The sequence below is a fragment of the Periophthalmus magnuspinnatus genome, chromosome 8, assembly GCF_009829125.3.
Source record: "Periophthalmus magnuspinnatus isolate fPerMag1 chromosome 8, fPerMag1.2.pri, whole genome shotgun sequence".
NCBI classification, from domain to species: domain Eukaryota; kingdom Metazoa; phylum Chordata; class Actinopteri; order Gobiiformes; family Gobiidae; genus Periophthalmus; species Periophthalmus magnuspinnatus.
Genome location: NC_047133.1, coordinates 18,337,755 through 18,357,620, shown reverse-complemented (window position 1 = coordinate 18,357,620; position 19,866 = coordinate 18,337,755). Strand labels below are relative to the sequence as shown.

The following is a 19,866-nucleotide window of genomic DNA, read 5'->3' as shown; positions in this document are numbered from 1 at the left end:
CATAAAGAGCTCTGAGTGTCTGAGATAAGATCCATAATTCAAGAGAGCAACACCTTTAATGAATAATGAAACTTTAGTCACTGCCTTTAAATATTGTATTAAACAGAAATCATGTATATGCTACAGGCTGTAAATGGTTTGAGCTTTGGTTATTAAACTTTCCCGGTAGGAGCTTCATCATGCACTTTCTTGTCTCCATGAAGATGAGATTTGCCTTGCCTGGAATATTCCGCTTGCTTTCCCATAGATCTGACCTGTAAATGTATAATCTGCTAGTTGTTATGGAGACAGTAGTACAGTGCTTCAGTTGTCTGTTGGCAGTTGAGTGTTTGTCCACTGATCTGAAGGCTGCCCGTTCGAATCCCGCTCTCGACGTGAACATCATTGGTAGAACAGTCAGATCCATGATCCACAGGTTGGGTCCCTCTCCCACAGATGAATGCTAGCTAGCTCACGGTGTCTCAAAACTAACAGTCACTTTTATTAAAATCAGAAAACATAAAAAAAACAACTTGTTAAAATTCAAATTAATTAAAATACAGACTACCACATTATTTTTAAATGTAGACTACTTGAGTTTGTGGTGTTGTTTTAATATTTCTTATGCCTCAGCATTAGCATTAGCATAGAAGTCTCCTCTGGCGAAGTGTTTTATTATTGTAGTGTTTAACATGTCAGTGACATCCACCCACAGTTCCCTGTCCACTGTCTGACCCTAACCCCTAACCTCTGACCCCTAACCCACCTGTAGCTCTCTGTCCACTGCCTCATTAAATATTTATTTATTTTACCGTGATTTGGCAAAAAACCTCATACAGATACAATTGGACAGGAAGTAGTGACGCTAACAGTGAGGTTGAGGGCGCTGTTGTGCACAGAGCCAATCAGAGCAAACCTTAAAACCTCTTCCTGCATTTTGCCTTATGGTTGTTTTTTGGTCTAAATAATACATTGTTAATATTGCCAAAATAGCATATTCATTTCCTTGGCTGACAAGCCAGTCCCTCCTACTTTCTATTCAAACACCAGAACCATCAAGGAACAGCAGTTTGAGCAGGGAGGCCCAGACTTCCCTCTCTCCATAGATACTTCCTCCAGCTCTTCCAGGAGGATCCCAAGATGTTCCCAGGCCAGCCGAGACATAGTCCCTGCGGCATGTCCTGGGTCTTCCCCAGGGCCTCCTCCCGGTGGGACATGGAAACCTCTCCTGGGAGGCGTCAGGAACAGCTTAAGTCACCTCTGCTGCTCCTCTCGATCTGGAGGAGCAGCAGCTCTACCCGTATGACCGAGCTCCTCACCTTATCTCTAAGGGAGGAAACTCATTTCGACTGCTTGTATCCATGATCTTGTCCTTTTGGTCATTACCCAAAGGTCATGGCCATAGGTGAGGGTAGAACGTAGATTGACCAGTAAATCAAGAGCTTTGTCTTTGGACTCAGCTCCTTCTTCACCACAACAGTCCAATACAGTGACCGTATCACTGCAGACGTTTTTTTTTCATCCAGGTATGAAAATATTCTATAGTGTGGTTCCAGCATTGAAAATTCAAACACTATAAAATCTGTTCATACCTGGATGATTTAAAAATGAACTTACAGAGTGTAGAGCACATCAGACCACTATCCAATTTTGCGGTAGTCCAGTCACAGTCCCTAAGTGGGAGCACATGTCTCTGTGATATTCTTGTATCATTCTCAGAACAGACAGAGGTAAGTCCTGCTTAATAAGGGGCTTTTAATGTAGGGCCATGGATTTTTCTTCTGTCTTCAAATGACTTTTTTTGAAATTCTGAAGAGCACCTGACCTCACTCAGACCCACTGAACCCAAAATCATTTCTTTTACTTCAGAATTTAGAGCTTTGTTCATTGGTTCTGCAGGAAGTCGTAATGTCAGAAGTCAGAAGTGATAGTTTAAAGGGCAAATATTACACTATTCTCTGCTCTATGTTCTAATGCTACTTCATCCCCACAAACAGACCTGGAGTTGTGTTTTGTTTCATTTACACAAACCCTGCATATTTAGGCCAATTTCTTCTCTCAAACTGAAAATGCTCAATTTCCAGTACTAGGTGACATCACACAGGACTGCCCTAATTACAGACAGGTGTTTCTGATCACAAATACCTGGCTCACCGCTCTCTTTTAGTCCTTCAGATGTGGCCCCTCCTCCCCCCTCACTCTCCCCTTTAGTCCTCCAGACCCCTGTTCCCCTCTCACTATCCTGCTCAGTCCTCTAGGTACAGTCCAGTTTAGCATCTCTATTTAAAATGTGGTTAAGACGTTTAGCCTCACTTTAAACACCAAACCCGCTTTACCAAATCAAAACAGATGTAACTGTGTAAAGTTTAATAAAGTTGGTTTCTAGTTGCGTGATCAGAAGACCCGACGTGCTGATGCAGTGACAGACAGCAGCAGTGTTCTTCTTGTGATGTCTTCATTCAGCTCCCCGTTGGAGCTGTCACTGCGCCTTTGTTCCGAGTCCAATTATCTCGTGTATCCCTTTAATCCACACAAACTGCTTTTCTGTGGCAGGCTAAAATAAAGCAGAAGACTGTGATGCCTGATTAAGGGGAAGTGCTAAGCAGATTACTTCGCCTTGGCTTCAGAACATGGCGTCTCTTTAGTGATCACATCAGACTAGATGTTCTCCTGTTGTTTAGCTCCTCTGGGCGGCCACTGTCCACACTGCTCGGGAATATTGTGCAGTCACTTGGAAAAGGTTTTTGTGACAATTCCCAACTAGGCTACAACGTGCTAACCCAATGCTGTCATGTGATATAAACATAGACTGTATAAAGAAGTGGACTAAGTGAGCGTGACGTCAAATGAAGCTCATCGAGGGTAGAGCAGTTATAGCGGCCAATTTGAAGTCGAGTTTCATATCAGGAATTCTGACCACGAGTATCATAGCAACCAAAGAGCCAATCTGCAGCAAAGATGTTGAAGGTAACGTCCCTTCCTTCCCGTCCGCACCGTTGGTTAAGCAGGGAGCAACCTCGGGGAAAGAAGGCACCTGATTTGTTTGGTATTAATGTTCATATCTTGAGTTACAGACACAATAGCGAAATGAAGCCACGAGGAACGAGGAGCCACAGTTTTTCAATAGAAAGTGAATTGGAGCCGGAGTCGATGGAGCCGGAAGTGCACCAATGATCATTTCAGATTTGGAACACAGCGGCTAACAGGTTAGCTATGTCCATTTATATATACAGTCTATGGCAATAAATCTTTTGGTTTGCATTCATTTTGAGTGGGATTGCTTGTCCACAGATCTGACCTGTAACCTGGCCTCTGTTGTGTCACCTACTTATATGAAGATAGAAAAGTTTCATGCCCTTCTGTGGGAAATTCGTGGCAAGGCAATGACACAATAGAGATGAGCAGGTTGTACATCCTTCTAGAAAAGTTCCATTGTGTGACTTTTACACATGTTCAAAGTATTCTGAGTTATTTCATTTATATATCTATTTATTTGCTTAGTGAAGCTGTCAGTTCTAAATTTCAAATCATCTTCAGAGACGCTTTTTCAAAATGATGTTCTTGTTCAAACTTTGGGGATTTTTTTGAATACGGGACAACCTTCAGAGATGTCAAATAAAATCTCATCCGACTCAGCGAGAACAAAAGATACTGTGCTGACAACCTTCAGGAGGAAAATATTTTTTTGTGCTTCAGAAAATCTTTCTCGAAATCGACTAAAATACTGAAACTATTAAGATGTGCTAAGAGCCTGGAGGTGGACCAGAAATGACTCATTCAATTTGCGAACACCAAAATGAAGTTATTTTGACATGCACAGCCACATAAAAAGCTCTTTCCATTAGGTTTACAAGTATTGTGGGTTTTAACACTCTAAAAGCCAATATAATAATTCACAGATTGAGTGCAGCAAAAATGAATGAGGTTAAAATGCAGGTTTATGTTGTAATTTGGATAAATAGAAATGATCAGGTTAAACGTTTGTGCATTTACCTGTTGGATATTTGTAATGTAATCAATGGAGAAAAAACTGGTTCTTGCACCCTTATCTGACAAAAAACACCAGTATATTGAACTGTTTCTCTAAAAACATTTTAATTCTTACAATTTGACCTGAATAATCACAGTTGTTATTAACTGGATGATTTATCTTGATGTTAAAGAGCCCATGTTACGCTGTTTTCTGATGTTATAATCTTGTTTCCTCGTCACCCACAGACCTGGAGCTGTGTTTTGTTTCATTCACACATATGTAACACACAAAAAGTTCTTCTCTCAAACTAAAAACACTCTGTTCTACATTGTGATGTCATCATGTGGTAATCCAGGAAGTTCTCCACTGTGTTTTTAAACTCCATACACCTTCACTAGAATCATTTGGATAACTTCCACTCTGGAATTGCCAATCTCTACTGAATTTAAGGTAAAAATGTAGATGTTAACTTGAAACCTCCCACTTCATGACATCACAAGGTGGAACAGAGCATTTTGAGCTTTGGAGATGTAGACAGGCTGATAATAAAGTGTTACTCAAACATGTGTGAATGAAACAAAACACAACTCCAGGTCTGTTTTTGAGGAGGTAACAGCATTAGAACATGACATAAACCTCACATGAGTCAATTTTGCGTAACAAAGGAGCTTTAAAATCTAGGTATATTTGGAGCTTTCTCATCAAAAACACCTCAATCTAAGGATATCCTGCCTCCAGTGACCTTTGAGATTTCCAGTACTAGGTGACATCACACAGGACTGCACTGATTATATAGTGCTCTGCTGTGTTTTTAAACTCCACACACCTTCACTAGAATCATTTGGATAATTCCAGCTCTGGAATTGCTGATCTCTATTTAACCGAAAGTAATAAAAGGTAGATGTTAACTTGAAAACTCCCACTTCATGACATCACAAGGTGGAACAGAGCATTTTGAGCTTTGGAGATGTAAACAGACTAATAATAAAAAGTTACTCAAACATGTGTGAATGAAACAAAACACAACTCCAGGTCTGTTTTTGAGGAGGTAACAGTATTAGAACATGCCTGAAAGCTCACAAGAGTCAATTTTGCGTAATATAGGACCTTTAACATATAGATCTGCCTAAATTTTCTGGACATTTTGTATATATACCTCTCCTTCTTGTGAGGAGGGGTATAGACGCCCCAAACTGAAAGGTACTAGCCCATGCCCGACTTCAATCCACCTGCATGAAAACTTCAAAAACACACATTTCCGAGCGCTCACCCAGTCGTAACGGACAAACTTTCAAATGCAGTCCAACTTTTCTGCTGACTTCAAACGACTTAATAAGGTGAGCGCAGACCTGTGCAGATGTGTGGGTGCGCTGATAAAACGCTGGCGTCACTTTGAGGTAAACAGTAACAGCTGCTACTCCGTCTGTAATGTTGTGCTAATACAAAGAATGAACTGTGTACTCCAGTCTGCACAAGCATGTCTCACCAAACACAGGACTCAGGAGTTCACTCATCTTCTGTCACATGCTCACCGTGTTAGCAAAGGAGCCTGGACATTTCTGCGTGTTTCAGCTTCCTGTTATAGGCATAGACTGTATATATGGTATTAAAATGTTAATAACAGACAAATCAGGCGCCCTCTTTCCCCGAAGTCACTCTCTCTAGCATTAGCAACAGATTTGATTGACAGCGTTGCTAAGCTCCCACTCCCTGCTAAATGAGCGGTGCAGGAGTGAAGGGGCGTTACCTTCAATGGTCTCGCTCCAGATTGGCTCTTTGGTTGCTATGATACTCGTGGTCGGAATTCCTAATATGGAACTCGGCTTCAAATTGTCTGCTATAACTGCTAGTCTCGATGAGCTTCATTTTTCAGTTCCAAGGAATGAACTGTGTACTCCAATCTGCACAAACACGTCTCACAAAAGCAGGAGTACAGAGGAGTGCACTTATCTTTGTGTCGTATACTCACTATGTTACCAAAGGAGCCTGGTTATTTCTATGAGTTTCAGCTTCCTGTTATAGGTGACATTTTGAGGACTTTTCAATTCCAAAGAATGAACTGTGGACTCCATTCTGCACAAACACGTCTCAACAAACACAGGATTATTAGTCACCATGTCAGGAGCCCGGCTGTTTCTATGGGTCTGTATATGTGGGTTCCTGTTATAGATGACAGTTTGAGGACTTTTCAATTTCAAACATGTATTATTATGTTTTATATAGTTCATCGTCATATTTTTCATAATTCTTAAACACATGGATACATTGTGTGTATGTTTGGCAAATTGCTGCCACACCAGAGGCAGTAATTAGTGTTTGCACACCAACCTGAAGATTAGTGGCTTTTTCTCAGTTCATACCATCATTTTGTCCTTGGGCAAGACACTTTACCTCTTAATGATGTATGTATGAATGTGGGGAGTGTGTTTGTGGTGGTGATCTGAGGGGCTGATGGCTGATCAGCAGGGAATGACTAAGGTTTATGCTAAATACTCAGGTATGCAGAGGGACAGTCTGTTAAGCTTCACTGAAAGTGATGAAATTTAGGAACATAGTTATAATTTAAGTTGGAAACCTTCTCTCACTATTAGCACCTTGTGTGAGCAGAGAGACAGGACGGCGCCAAGTGCACACGGCTTGGCAGGTGCTGTGTGCACACCGCTAACATGTCACAAACAAGGCAAGGCTGGTCAACAATATTTTTTACACTGATAACATTTCTGCTGATAATGAGGCCTCATTAAATCAAAACACAATGACAGTGTTTGATCATTTCCCAGAGCCAATAACTTATCTACTCCAAACTCCTCCACAATGGGAATGCCGAGGCTGCTCCATTTATGCAGAGACTCAAAAAAAAAACAACTAGAATTTGAGAATGATACAACCAGCCATTGTGCTGCTTCTTGCACGCAATAGAGTTGAATCCTGGCTCACAACCTCTGGGTTTAAACTCAACACAACTAGGTGAGTATTTTCTGAAAACAAGCCATCATAACACTAACCCATTCAGCCTAGCTCACTCACTTCATGGCTCCTGTTTCCATCGACCGTGGTAGCCTGCATTTCCACAGGTGTGGGAGATGTCACTGGTGTGAAGTCTGCTGCAGCAGAACATGCAGCGAGGCTTCCAGGTTCCAACGAGGGCCCTGACTGAAGTAACCTTGGTCAGGAGATAAATATGGACCAAAGACAGTCTATTGTACCAGAGACTCATGCTCACAATGGCTGGTGTACTGACGTATGTTAGAAACACATTTAAATGAATTGTAAAAGCCAAAAGTAAAATCTGTCAACTGGACAAAAAGTTGTAGGAGTGAAGAGGTTTTGGCTGGTCATCATAACCCATCTCATTACTTCATCACTAGTGGAGAACTCCCTCAGGAGTTAAAAAAGGTCTCATTAGCCCAAGTCTTAAATTTGAACCAGGCCTGCAATTATAGGCCAATTTCAATTCTTCCCATGATCTTTAAAGCAACAGAAAAGGCTGTGGTGGAGCAATTCTTTGACTATATTAACCAAAATGTTAAACAGAAATGGCAGCCTGCTGTTTGACAGACACTATTTAAAAAGTTTGATTAAGGGAACGTGTTTGGAGCAGTGTTTATTTTTATTTTTTTTACTTCCATCAGGCCTTTGACGCGGTCAGCCAGAACATGCTAATACATAAACTAAAAAAACTAAATGTCTTAGCTGTTTTGCGTCATGCCTGGAGTCAAACGCACAGTGAACAATTAAGTGGCACCATTTCAGAATATAAAACTGGTGTTCCTCAAGGCTCTTTACTGGGCCCTTTGCTGTTCTGTCTTTCAATGTCTTTCAGTGAACTGCCAAACAGCTGCAATGAGTCCCAGCTGTGTGCTGATGACACTGTCCTCTATGTCACAGCTAAGACTACAGAGGGCGCTGCAAAGCTGTTAAACAAGCTTAGTATCTCCCAGTGGTTGGAGGAAAACTGTCTGTCTTTACTTTATTCAAAAAGCATTTCAATGTGCTTCTCTCTACGCCAAAATCGCTAGACAACTTTAAGATTTTTATAGATCAAAAGCCAGTTTTAAATATCTTGGAGTTGTCATGGACAGTCATTTTAAATTTGAAGCTCACATTAAAAATTAACCAAGATTATTAGGACCAATTTGCCAAATTGTACTTCCTTACAATGAGCCTCTCCAATTACTCCTGGCAGTTGGCCATGAAAAGTGCAGCCTCTCTGTACAAACAGGCTTTAAAAGAGATGGACAAAAGCCAATGAGATGGCACTATTGTACAATTTGCTAAGTTTTGTAAAATGTAATAAATATTACTTCTTAAAATTATCTTTTAAATGTATAAATAATCTTACCCCTAAAATTGTAAGTGATATGATGCAGGACAAATGCAGGAGCACTTTTGGTCAGAGCACGTTCAGTGTAAAAGGCCCACAGAGGTGGACCACCACACTGGCCCAAATGAAAAGATCTGAACCAGTTTAACTGTAAAGTGAAGCCGAAGCTGAAATGCACCCAAGCTTGTGAACACTAAGGACATTTTAAAATATATTTGTTTTAATATATATACTTCATGTTGTAATGTCTCTGTGTCACTGCCTTTGTCTGTTCTATGTGAAGAATCAGCCTGTAAACGTGGCATCAACAGCTATTGTAAATGTAACAATGCCCTCTGTTCTGTCCCTTTTAGATAAACAAATAAACAACAACAACAGATACCTCATCACTTCTGTCCCTCCAGAGCTGCCTGTTTAGCACTAACCTATGAATAATGTGATATAAAGTGTGTTTGAGTGTCCAAAAAGAGCTATGTAAATTGCACTATTATTCATTATCATTAACAGCCACTAGAAAGCTCATTTGTACTGTAATACATCATGTGTTTATGTGGCTCTTTGATGGCAGTTTTGATTATTAGGCAAAACGCAGCCAAGCTAATTAGCAACTCGACACTAACAGATTTAAAGTACACAACTCTGCAGTGTTCATTCTCACAGTGGTGCAACATCACCATAACTTTCCATGTAACTTTGGAAATCCCTCAGAAATCCAACACTGGGTTGACTAGTGCTACATCCAGTGTGTTTTTATTGACATTGACTTGTTTGGCAGTTTGGGGTTTGTTAGCAGAAAAACTCCAAATGTAATGGTGTGGCCAGGAAAGTCCAGACAGGTTCTGTTGAGCCACAGCACCGGAGTAACAGAAAGTCCTTCAGTATCTGGTTGAGGACATGAACTCAAAACAACAGAAACGATTTATACTTAGTTGTTGTTAGTTATACTGTCCAAAAAAGCTGTATTTTGACATTTACTTTCCTTACTTCACTGGAGCATTAAATGGCCCATATTACGCAATTTTCTGATCTACTGTATATTATAATGCTGTTTCCTCATCAGAAACAGATGGAGTTGTGTTTTGTTTCATTCACACGTGTTTGACACATAAACCCTGCATATTTAGGCTGACAACACTCTGTTCCATCTTGTGATGTCATGTGGTAATACAGGAAGTGCTCCACTGTGTTTTTAAACTCCACACACCTTCACTAGAATCATTTGGATGATTTTAGCCCTGGAATTGCCAATCTGTATTGAACTAAAGGTAATAAAAGGTAGATGTTAACTTGAAAACTACCACTTGATGACATCATAAGGTGGAATGCAGCATTTTGAGCTTTGGAGATGTAAACAGACTAATAATAAAGATTTACTCAAACATGGGTGAATGAAACAAAACACAACTCCAGGTCTGTTTTTGAGGTAATTATAAGAGGCCACAGAGCTCACTATAGTCCAATTTGTGTAATATAGGACCTCTAGCAACTGATGAAGTACTCACCCAAGTACTTTTCAAGTAAAAGGAGCAGTGGTGGAAAAGGTACATTTTAAAGGCACGCTGTGTAACTTCTCTAGTGGAGTGTCTGTCAAGTTATTGTTTTGTGCAAAGAATGGCATTGAACCTCTATACCTTGTTTTTATTGTTCAAAACTACATTAAAAACCTACATTTATACTGTTAGTGGGTTTGCCTCTCCACAGATCTGATCTGTAGCTCTGCCAGGTGGTGACCTTGTGACCTTCTTGTCTGCAATCTAATGCCATACTGAAGATTACTGTGGATTATAACTTTCAATAAAATAACCCCCAGAACCTCCATAGTAATGATTTACGTCAGACGATGATGTGAGTGATGTGAGTTCATCGAGTCATTAGCGTTTTATCTGTGAACTGATGGTGAAAGCCCTCGCTAAAAATCTTGTCTTTCATAATCAAAATGTTTAGAAATGTTTTCAGTGTGACCTGCACTGGTAACTTTTATTCCAGCACATTTTGAAGTCTACCATCAAGGACTGACCTGAAAGAATGTGGCCATGAAAACTGAAATAGAGCACTACATTCATCCTAATGGTGTTACATCAGTCTCATTGGCAATGACAGACATTTTTATTTAATGTGAAATGGTCTGAAATGTGCGCTTTAGAGAGGACATACTCTTGTGTCTGCTCTATAGTTATAATCTCTGACACTTGTGAATCGTTATGATATAATTAATACATTTTGAATCACAATGTTCATCTAAAACGACTAAAAGAAACAATCTGCGTCAGAAAACTGTAGTGCCCAATGAGAGCTGACGTCACTGTAAACATCATCACAACAAAGAGCCGTTTAGGTGTCGGCGCCCCCTATGGACAGCTGCAGATCACACTTTTTTTCATTTGTACCAAAATGACTACGCGACGCTGCCGAATCCTACGAGTATCACCGACTAAGAAAATAAAATTGGAGAAGGAAGCGCGTATGTCACAGTGGAGGTGAAAATGGGGTTGATCCGCAAAATGGCGTCTTAAAAGTAAGCAGTTACTCAAACATAAATCACATCAAAACCAACTTCGAGGGGGTGAATGAGAAGGAAACAACTACAACATGGTGAAAAGCTCTGAAAAGTCCATTTTGCAGAATAGGTCTCATTTAAGTTCAAAGTTTAACATCAGAGTGATCCACAATACAGTGTTCCATGTTATATGTCGCTAAAAATACCTAGCGATCTACTGTGTGCGGAATTACCTCTCCACAGATCTGACTTGCGACCTGCTTGCAAGTTTAATGCTATACGGTGGAACTAGATATAATCCAACCACATACGACAGCCTGCGAGCGACGGGATTTATGTCAAATTTGTGGACCCGATGTTAAGTACGTTTGGTAATTTATTTCAAAAACTCTCCCATATTTAAATTAACAAATCAAATTCTAAAAGATGAAGATGGACAAGGAAAGGAAAGAAACAGGACGTACTCATGTTATTTGTGGCATTTTATAAGTGTACTTGTAGACACCACTTTTCAAGATAACGTTTTGGGCAATCTTGACCTCCCCACAGCTATAATAGGTTTTTTCTTTTTTTTCTCGATGATTCACCTTAGTTTTTTGCTGCTAAATATAGGGTTATAAAATAGAACTAGCACTTAACTTCAAAAGCTCAAATGGCAAGCTATGGCAGATTCGAAAGGTCCAGCTGTCTGACTTTGGACAATTACAAGGTCTGAAAAGCGTTGGTGCAAGAGGACCGCGGGGTACGTCGCTTTACCCTACGGTCCCCTATATGGAAAGTAGCAGACATAAGAACAGGCAATGAACCGCCTTTTATTTGGATGTCTCAAGCAAATTCTATGGGACCCCGGTCTGAACCATGGATCTATTAAAATAACTCGGTAGGGTATTGCTACTTAGAGCTGTCTCGAGTTGGACTAGTGGCCACTCTTTGGTACTACAAAGAAAAACTCCCTCCTGCAAATAAATTACCAACTGCTCGGGTTTGGCTGACAGGGACTGACAGGAACATCTAAAACTTTTACAAAGGTCTAATTTTGTGGCAGTTTTTTTTAACCTATTTTCAGGCCATAAACTTTTTCTCAACTCAAAATCCATTTGTTGTCTTAAAACTATAAGAATGTTCATTTCTGGTGTTGGCGTCAAAGAGGACCAAGAGACTGAAACACAAAGTCAAAAGGGTTTAAATGAGTTCCACACAGGTTAAGTGAACAATGAAGCGACAGACTCTGCAGAAAGGATAGGTGAAGAGTCCTAAGATGTGCATGTGACAGCTTTTATAGTGTCTCTCAGTGTGTGTGTGTTGGTGAGATGGGTCCTCTTCTGGTCTGAATGGCGTTACACATTAAGAAACTTTAGGCAAAGTCGAACAAGGTGAGTGTTTTACAACCCTCTCAGAGTGGGGGTAACACATTCCTTAGTGAGAGGGGCTACAGATAAGAAGTGGCTTTAACCAAAATCATCAGAACACAGCTGTTATCTTGTTGTCCACACGTCCTTGTAAGCCTCCACGCTGCTCTGCATTTGATGTGCTGCTGCACTGCTAGAAAATAGCTTACAAAACGCTCTTTAAACGTTAGCTTATGCTCTATCACCAATCATCAATTTAGGTCTAGCTAAACTCAAGCTCTGATTGGTTTGCGCCGCCACATGGTACGACATGTACGAGCGTGTGAGTGATGTGAACGAGTCCAACTGTTGTGAATGACCCACAGGTTTAGAACATGGTTCAAAAGCTCCTGCAAGCTTAAACTTTATAATTTATACTTTGTCATATATTTATTATTCCCTTGTCTCCTTTGCGGCGGCTCCACTCGTTCTTGTCGCTCTGCTCATGGTCGATGGGCAGAACAGGACCGGACGTACCTTTCTTCTTGCAGTTATTCCAGGTTTTATGTTGCTAAAAATACCTATCGCTCTACTGTGTGGGACTGCCTCTCCACAGATCTGACTTGCGACCTGCTTGCAAGTTTAATGCTATACTGTGGAATATTTATTCTTTTTTTTACCATCTAGATCTAATCCAGTCACATACGATAGCCTGTAAACGACACCCCTGCCTGGGTCTACTGTGTGTTAAACTAGCGAGATGCACCAATGAGCATGGTCTATTGACTTCAAAGGGCAGCCACGTTTAGACCCTGGGGCTTGGTCTAAACGCAGCATTAGCATTAGCATTAGCATTAGTGAGATAATCTGCTGAGAGTGTGGTTTGTGGAGCTCTAAACAACAGGTGTGTCTGGCCTCAGTATCAGGTGGAGTGAAGCAAAGTGAGGGTGTGATGTGATGCATTCAGTGAATTGTCAGAATCGTAAAAATAAATATCAAACTAGTCCACTGAAAAACATAATGTGTAACATATTTACTCAGGGCAGAAAAAAGCGCTCTTTAACTTGGAAGTGTATTAGGATGATAAATGCAGAACCTTTCAAGGGCAGGTTCAGTGCCAGATGTTTGCAGAGAGCGCACACATGTAGACCCATAAACTGTCAGATACTTCCAGTTGTGATACATAGGCCTAATGTTTTGTATGTGACTGGTGTCTACAGCTGGAGAAAATGAAGTGCAACACATGCTAGTTTGTACATTTACTTCTAATACAATGAAATAACATATGATACGACAGAAATTATGAAAATATTAATATCTATAGCATAACTTAAAATGTTGGCCCTCGTCTGGTCCATATGCCGTGGTGAGAATCCCAGAGTCCAAAATTCAGTGCTACACCCCTGACTGTGGGATGGGGGAGAGCATGTGAAAGACATGGGTCTGCTGATGGGAGCTAAAAAAACAGAGAAATGAAAAGGTCAACGTGTGTGCCTACTAAGCTCTGGGGTCTAAAAATGGCTGCCCATTGAAGCCAATAGGCCGTGCTCAGTGGCGCATCTGGTCCTGCTTCCAGGAGCTTCTGAACTATTTTCTAAACCTGTGGCTCATTCGTGACAGTTTGGCATCACTCACGTGCTCGTTCATGTCATACCATGTGACCACTCTAACCAATGAGAACTTAAGTTTAGCTAGAGCGGACATAGAGCGTAGCCGAAACTAACGATTAAAATGAGTTTTTTTAAGACAATTTTGATTTTGAGCTGAGAAAAAGTTTATGACCAGAAAATAGGTAAAAAACCTCCACAAATTAGACCTTTGTGAAAGCTGTAGGTGCCCTGTCAGTCCCTGTCAGTCCCTGTCACGAGCAGTTTGTGATTACATTGCGCTCTATGAGAAAAATCCATTATGGGCAGGAGAGTTTTTTTTTGCTGTAGTACCAATGAGTGGCCACTTTTCCAACTCGAGACAGCTTAAACAGCAATACCCTCCACTTACTTTAATAGATCCATGGTGCCTTCGGGGATGCACGTAGAGTCCGACCTGGACACGCCCCTCGGCCTTCATGCTCCATCGAGACCATAGACTGTATAAAGAAGAGGACTAAGTCAGTGCGACGTCACTCACAGCGTTCAGCTCCAGTCAAATGAAGTATCATAAAGGCCACACCCCTGGCATAGCGCGGAGACAGTGCTGTCAATCAAACTTGCTTGCTGCTAACGTTAGTGGGAGTGGCCTTGAGGAAAAAGATGTCTGATTTGTCTGTAAGTATCTGTATCATGTAGAGCGGGTTAATACGAACATTTTAAAACCAAAAATGATTGATTTATATATACAGTCTATGGTTAAGATCTGGCTCTAAAAGTTTAAAGCTAAAAATCAAGTTTATTGGAAGTGATTTCTGAACTTTCTTAGTTGCGAATAAGGACGGACAGCTGGTATTATCCTCTTATTTTAGGCGCCGAGTTTTGTTATCACTGATTATGGTGCTTTTGTGCTATTTGTCAAGTTACAGCTATAAGAATAATACAAAAAGAATGTTTTAGCTTTTGAGCCAGACACCATTCATTTTGTTTATTTCAGTGTTTGTCCTTGACGGGTTTTGTTCCTATTTGTTTTTTGCAGAGCTAATTTTCATCTGAGGTTAAACTTGATGTCAATTAATCAAAATTCCAATTAAAATCACTGAGCATCATGATATATTAGCAACAGTCAAAAAGAAGCAAAATGAGTTAAAAAAAACAACTAAAACATGGCAGTCGACGTACGGCATCTGCCCTTTGACCTTACACTAATCTCAAATACCACACAGATATAACTTTTATTTGTTTATTTGCTCATTTTAATTGTGTATTATGCAAAGACTGATTTGTAAAATAGAAATAAATCACTTTCACAACAGGGAGCCACTGCTGCAAAAACAACTTTATCTTTTAATTGACTCACATTAAAAACACACAAAGTAAGCTGCATCACAGATTAGGAAACTGCAGTCCGGCACTAACATCTGAAGCTGAAGAAAGGGTGGCCATTTTGGATCCAACGGCTCTGTTCATCGAGGAGTTTTTTGAAGGATGAAGGAGAGCGAGAGAAAGACACGCAGACAGAAGCTACAGATGGAAATCATAATCCAAAATCTCACTTGACACTTGAACTCATTCCTACCTGTGACGTGTTTATAATGACACCGCTTTAAGTAGTCGACAGAGAAACAATACTAAAGGCAGGGTTCCCGCGCGTCCTGGAAACCTGGATAATAACAGTCCTGTTTTCCAGACATGTCCTTGAAAATGTCTCCACACTTTGCTTAGCTGTACTATTGGATATCAGATTAATAGACAGTTTTAGTGCCACTAATTAGAGATAAAATTCACCTAAATGCAGGAAATTGCACCTATTTTGTACAAAATTTCTTGGGGGAAGACACCCAAACCCCCCTATATCTTTTTTATCTTCATGTTTGGCAATAATTTAGTGTCACACATGTGCGTCCCTTATTTTATTGTGTTGTAATTGACTAGACTCATAAATTCCATTCAGTTTAAAAGAATCGTGGAGAGTCACTTGTTCATAGCTCATTTAAATATTTTTGGGTAATTTACATCACTAAATATAGCGTGTTTAATTAATTTGCAATAATTCTGTACTTTGGGTATCGTCTTAAACTACATCTTTTATTCTATATAATATAATAATATAATATTCTATTATAAAAAATAAAAAAAAATACGGGGATAATCTGTTTGTAGACACCCGGATTAATATGTCCTGGAAAAGTCTTGGAAAATAATTTCAAGCAAAAAGTGCGCGAACCTTAAAAGGGGCTGAACCCTATATTTTTCATGTCATAAAATAAAATAAAATAAAATAAACTGTTACGGTCAATATAAAACTGCTGTGTGCTGTCTGTGTCTGATTATGAAGTGTTTTATTGTCGGAAAACCAGGAAGTGTGCAGTTAGCATGCTAGCTGTTGTTAGCATTACTGTGACTGTAACTGAGGGATAACTTTGTAACCCTGTAAATCGATTAAAATGAACTAATTCTGTTTTAGGAAGTGTGCTGTTGGCATTCTAGTTATTGTTAGCATTACTATAAAGCCCAGACTCCGCTCTGACCTCTAAAAGTTGAGAAAAGAAGCGCTTAGAAACTCATAGTAGTAATTAAGATGCTAGCAATGTGTTGGGAAAGTGAGGGATTAATTTGCACAGCTGCAGACTGTTTAAAATGAACTTGTTTTTCTCGTCTTATGTTTAAAATGAATGAGGTACGCTGCCTTTAAGTTTCATTGGATCTTTGTCATTTACAGGATTCTGATGTAACGCCACAATGTTTACAGAGAAAAGTGGATTTTGAGGATAATAAGATTTCAATAACAGTATTTTTTCCAGTCCTTTTAGTGCTTCTGGTGAATTGTAAAGAGAAAAAAATGAACAAACAACAAAACAGCGAAAAAAGTGTTTGCTTGGCACATTACACCTTATAAAATGATAGCATATGCACCAATCAGGCACATTATCTCTGGTAGCTGGATCCGTATGTACACTCACTTTGTACAGTGTTTTACCTATGGCACTAGGTTTGGCACAGTTTAAATGCTCGCTATGTTCATTTAAAAAGGAAATATGAAATTTAATTCAATCCGATTACACCGTTAACCCATTTTCCATTTCCAGTCAAAATGATACAAATATATTTTTATTTTCCTAACATTGCACTGTGTAACTTTTCTGACATTGGGTTCGCGACTTGATTGTCTCCATGGAGATGGTTTGCGGTGATGTTCCATAGCATGGTATTAAACTTCTATCAAACCAGCCAAGTTGCTGGTCAGATCTGTGGAGAGGCGACCCGCTCACAGTAAGAACTCGAGGTATGTTATTAGCACCCAAAATATAGATAAATACATAAATGCAAAACTGATTGATAGATCAAGACAGATTACGTTTAATGCTTTGCTGTGGAACATTTGGCAAAGTAATAATGTATCCAAGGAGACAAGAATGTAGCGTGTCCTGTATTATACAAAATGGATTTTTGTCTGCTTTGAGTCATTTTGGGTTGTTGTTACGTCCTCAAAAACAGACCTGGAGTTGTGTTTTGTTCCATTCACACATGTTTGAGTAACACTTTATTATTAGTCTGTAACATCTCCAAAGCTCAAAATGCTCTGTTCCACCTTGTGATGCCATGTAGTAGTAGTTTTAAAAATGAACAGAAACTAAATGTAATGTAAAAACTTAGCAGCTCAGTATTCGCTCCGATGTGCCGCCGTGTAGGGACAGGGCGAGGAGGTGGAGTCTGCTGCTATGAGCACAGAATTCAGGAGTAAGGAGTGGCACTAGCTTCCTCAGCTGTGCGTGTGTTGTATTTTCATTTTGACGTACGTGTTGGGAACAAACAATGGAAAAATTGTTGCCTTTAGTTCAGTTGGCAATTCCAAAGCTGAAATCATCCAAATGTTTCTAGTGAAGGTGTGCGGAGTTTAAAAACACAGTGGAGCACTTCCTGTATTACTTCATGACATCACAAGGTGGAACGGAGTGTTTTCAGAAGAACTCAGATTAAATATGCAGGGTTTGTGTGTTAAACATGTGTGAAAGAAACAAAACACAACTCCAGGTCTGTTTGTGATGAGGAAACAACATTAAAACAGATCAGAAAATAGCTTTACTTTTAAATTCCGTGTGTGTAAAAAGAAGTATTTTTTCCGCCCAGCATTTTAGGACATCTTGAACCAACTACCTAAAACCAATCAAAGGCAAAACAATAAAAATAATAATTAAAAAACGTTTCCAATTTGAACAATACAAAAACTGGAGATGACATCAATATTTGCCTCATAACATTTCTTGGCTCTGTACATTCACGGCAGGAGTTCACAGCGGGGCCTGTCCCTCGTCCTGCAGGTAGGGGGCGACGGCACATGGAAAGCAACACTGCAGTCTGGTGTATGCATCAGCAAAGAAGAGAGATCAATACATGCTCTTTGAAACCGTATACAGACAGTTTATTTGGCAGTGAGCGACGTATGAACGAGTCCATTTTATATAAACACGTTGCATTGTGGGAAGTCGAGTCCCCCCGCGTAGTCCTTTTGTGTGCGCTTTTTGGAGTTTATCTAGCAAGTCCGCTGACGCCTCCTTTGTCTCCATTAGTGGCTTTTTTTTTGGGTGACAGAGCTGTCCTATTCACAAGTCCCCGTCCCGTCCCAGGGTGCTCTGTCTTGTAGTCCTCCTGTAGGCTAGGGGGCGCTCTGGTGGGACAGGACAGGGGAGGATCAGCAGGCGATCTCCTCCAAAGTGCCAAGCGCGGTCTGCAGCGGCACGGCAACAGTGTGACTGATGGACTCTGAGTGGTTGGCCACGGGGTCACAGGAGCTCTGAGAAATGCAAAAAGAAGAAGAAAATACCAGTTGTTACTTTGTTCGGTTAAATAGCAAATGTGGGAAATATTAACCATAGTTTCAGTGGCAGTTTGTGAAGAAATTTGGAAAAAAAAAAGTTCAAAAATTGCAGGAAGTGAAGATCGGACTTTCCGCTCTTTTATGGGATGAACCGATGAATGAACCTATCCAAAAAACTGGCTCTTTGTATATGTGACAGACGCCAATGTGAGAACCATGGGCGCGCTTCTGACTCCATCAACTCTGGCTCCAATTCACTTTCTATTGAAAAACTGTGGCCCCTCTCTCTGTAACTGCTGCTGTCAGACTCGTCATTTTGGTCTTAAAATGTTCATATTAACCCGCTCTACATGATCCTGGGGATTTTATTTAGCGATTGTGTTTATAAACCGAGATATGAATATTAATAAGAGACAAATCACCTGCCTTTTTTCCCTGAGATCGCTCCCGCTAGCGTTAACAACAGGTTTGATTGACAGTGTTGCTAAGCGCCCGCTCCCTGCTAAAACAGCGGTGCAGGTGGGAAGAGGCGTTACCTTAAACAGCCTCGCTCTAAATTCGCCCCCTGTAACTGCTAGCCTTAGTCCACTTCTTTATACAGTCTATGGTGAGGACTCATTTAATCTACAAACTAATCACAGAGAGACAAGACCAAGGCTCAGATGTGCTTAAAATGGTTCAAACTGAGAGTGTGAGTGTGTTTAGCCTTTGGAAGAATAGTAATGAACAAAAGCTCTCACTCGTGTCGTCTGCTCTGCTACTGGGCTGATTCGGGTGTAGGTTCAGAGTTAAAAATGTATACAAATTTGAAAGAAAAAAAATGAGATCCGGTTCCAGTCGTTCACGTTAAGGAACCGTTCAAAGGAGCCGACTTTCATCCATCTGTCATCTGTCGTCAATGTGCCAAACTTTACTAAAAGACTATTTTCACACACAGAACCATAATAACTCTGGTGTAAATTAAATTAGCTTTGGCCCTCGTTTATAATCTGATTGCTAGAATTACCTCTACTTATGTCACATCTGCCGCACATGTCCAACAAGGAAGTAAATGATTATTAGCCTATAACCATAAACTGGATAAAGACGTCACCCATAGTGTTCAGCTCCACTCAAATGACCACGAGTATCATAGCAACCAAAGAGCCAATCTGGAGCGAGGCTGATGAAGGTAACGCCCCTTCCTTAGCAACGCTGTCAATCAAACCTGTTGCTAACGCTAACGGGAGCAACCCTGGGGAAAGAAGGCATCTGATTTGTCTGTATTTTCACCACGGAGTATAAGTCCAAAAATGCATAATAATGAAGAAAAAAACGTGGCTGTCAAATTGTTAGTGTGACCGTAATGAAGATGTGAAAT

General features: G+C 40.3%; 1 protein-coding gene across 1 annotated transcript in view; it reads right to left on the bottom strand.

The window, feature by feature from the left end:
- Positions 1–17,945: 17,945 nt before the first annotated feature.
- Positions 17,946–19,866, bottom strand: part of asic2 (acid-sensing (proton-gated) ion channel 2) — a 259,964-nt gene continuing 258,043 nt past the window's right edge. Inside the window, exon 10 of the mRNA XM_055223627.1 lies at positions 17,946–18,482. Within this exon, the coding sequence (XP_055079602.1) occupies positions 18,381–18,482 (102 nt within the window). The 3' untranslated portion in view covers positions 17,946–18,380. The remainder of the gene's footprint in view (positions 18,483–19,866) is intronic.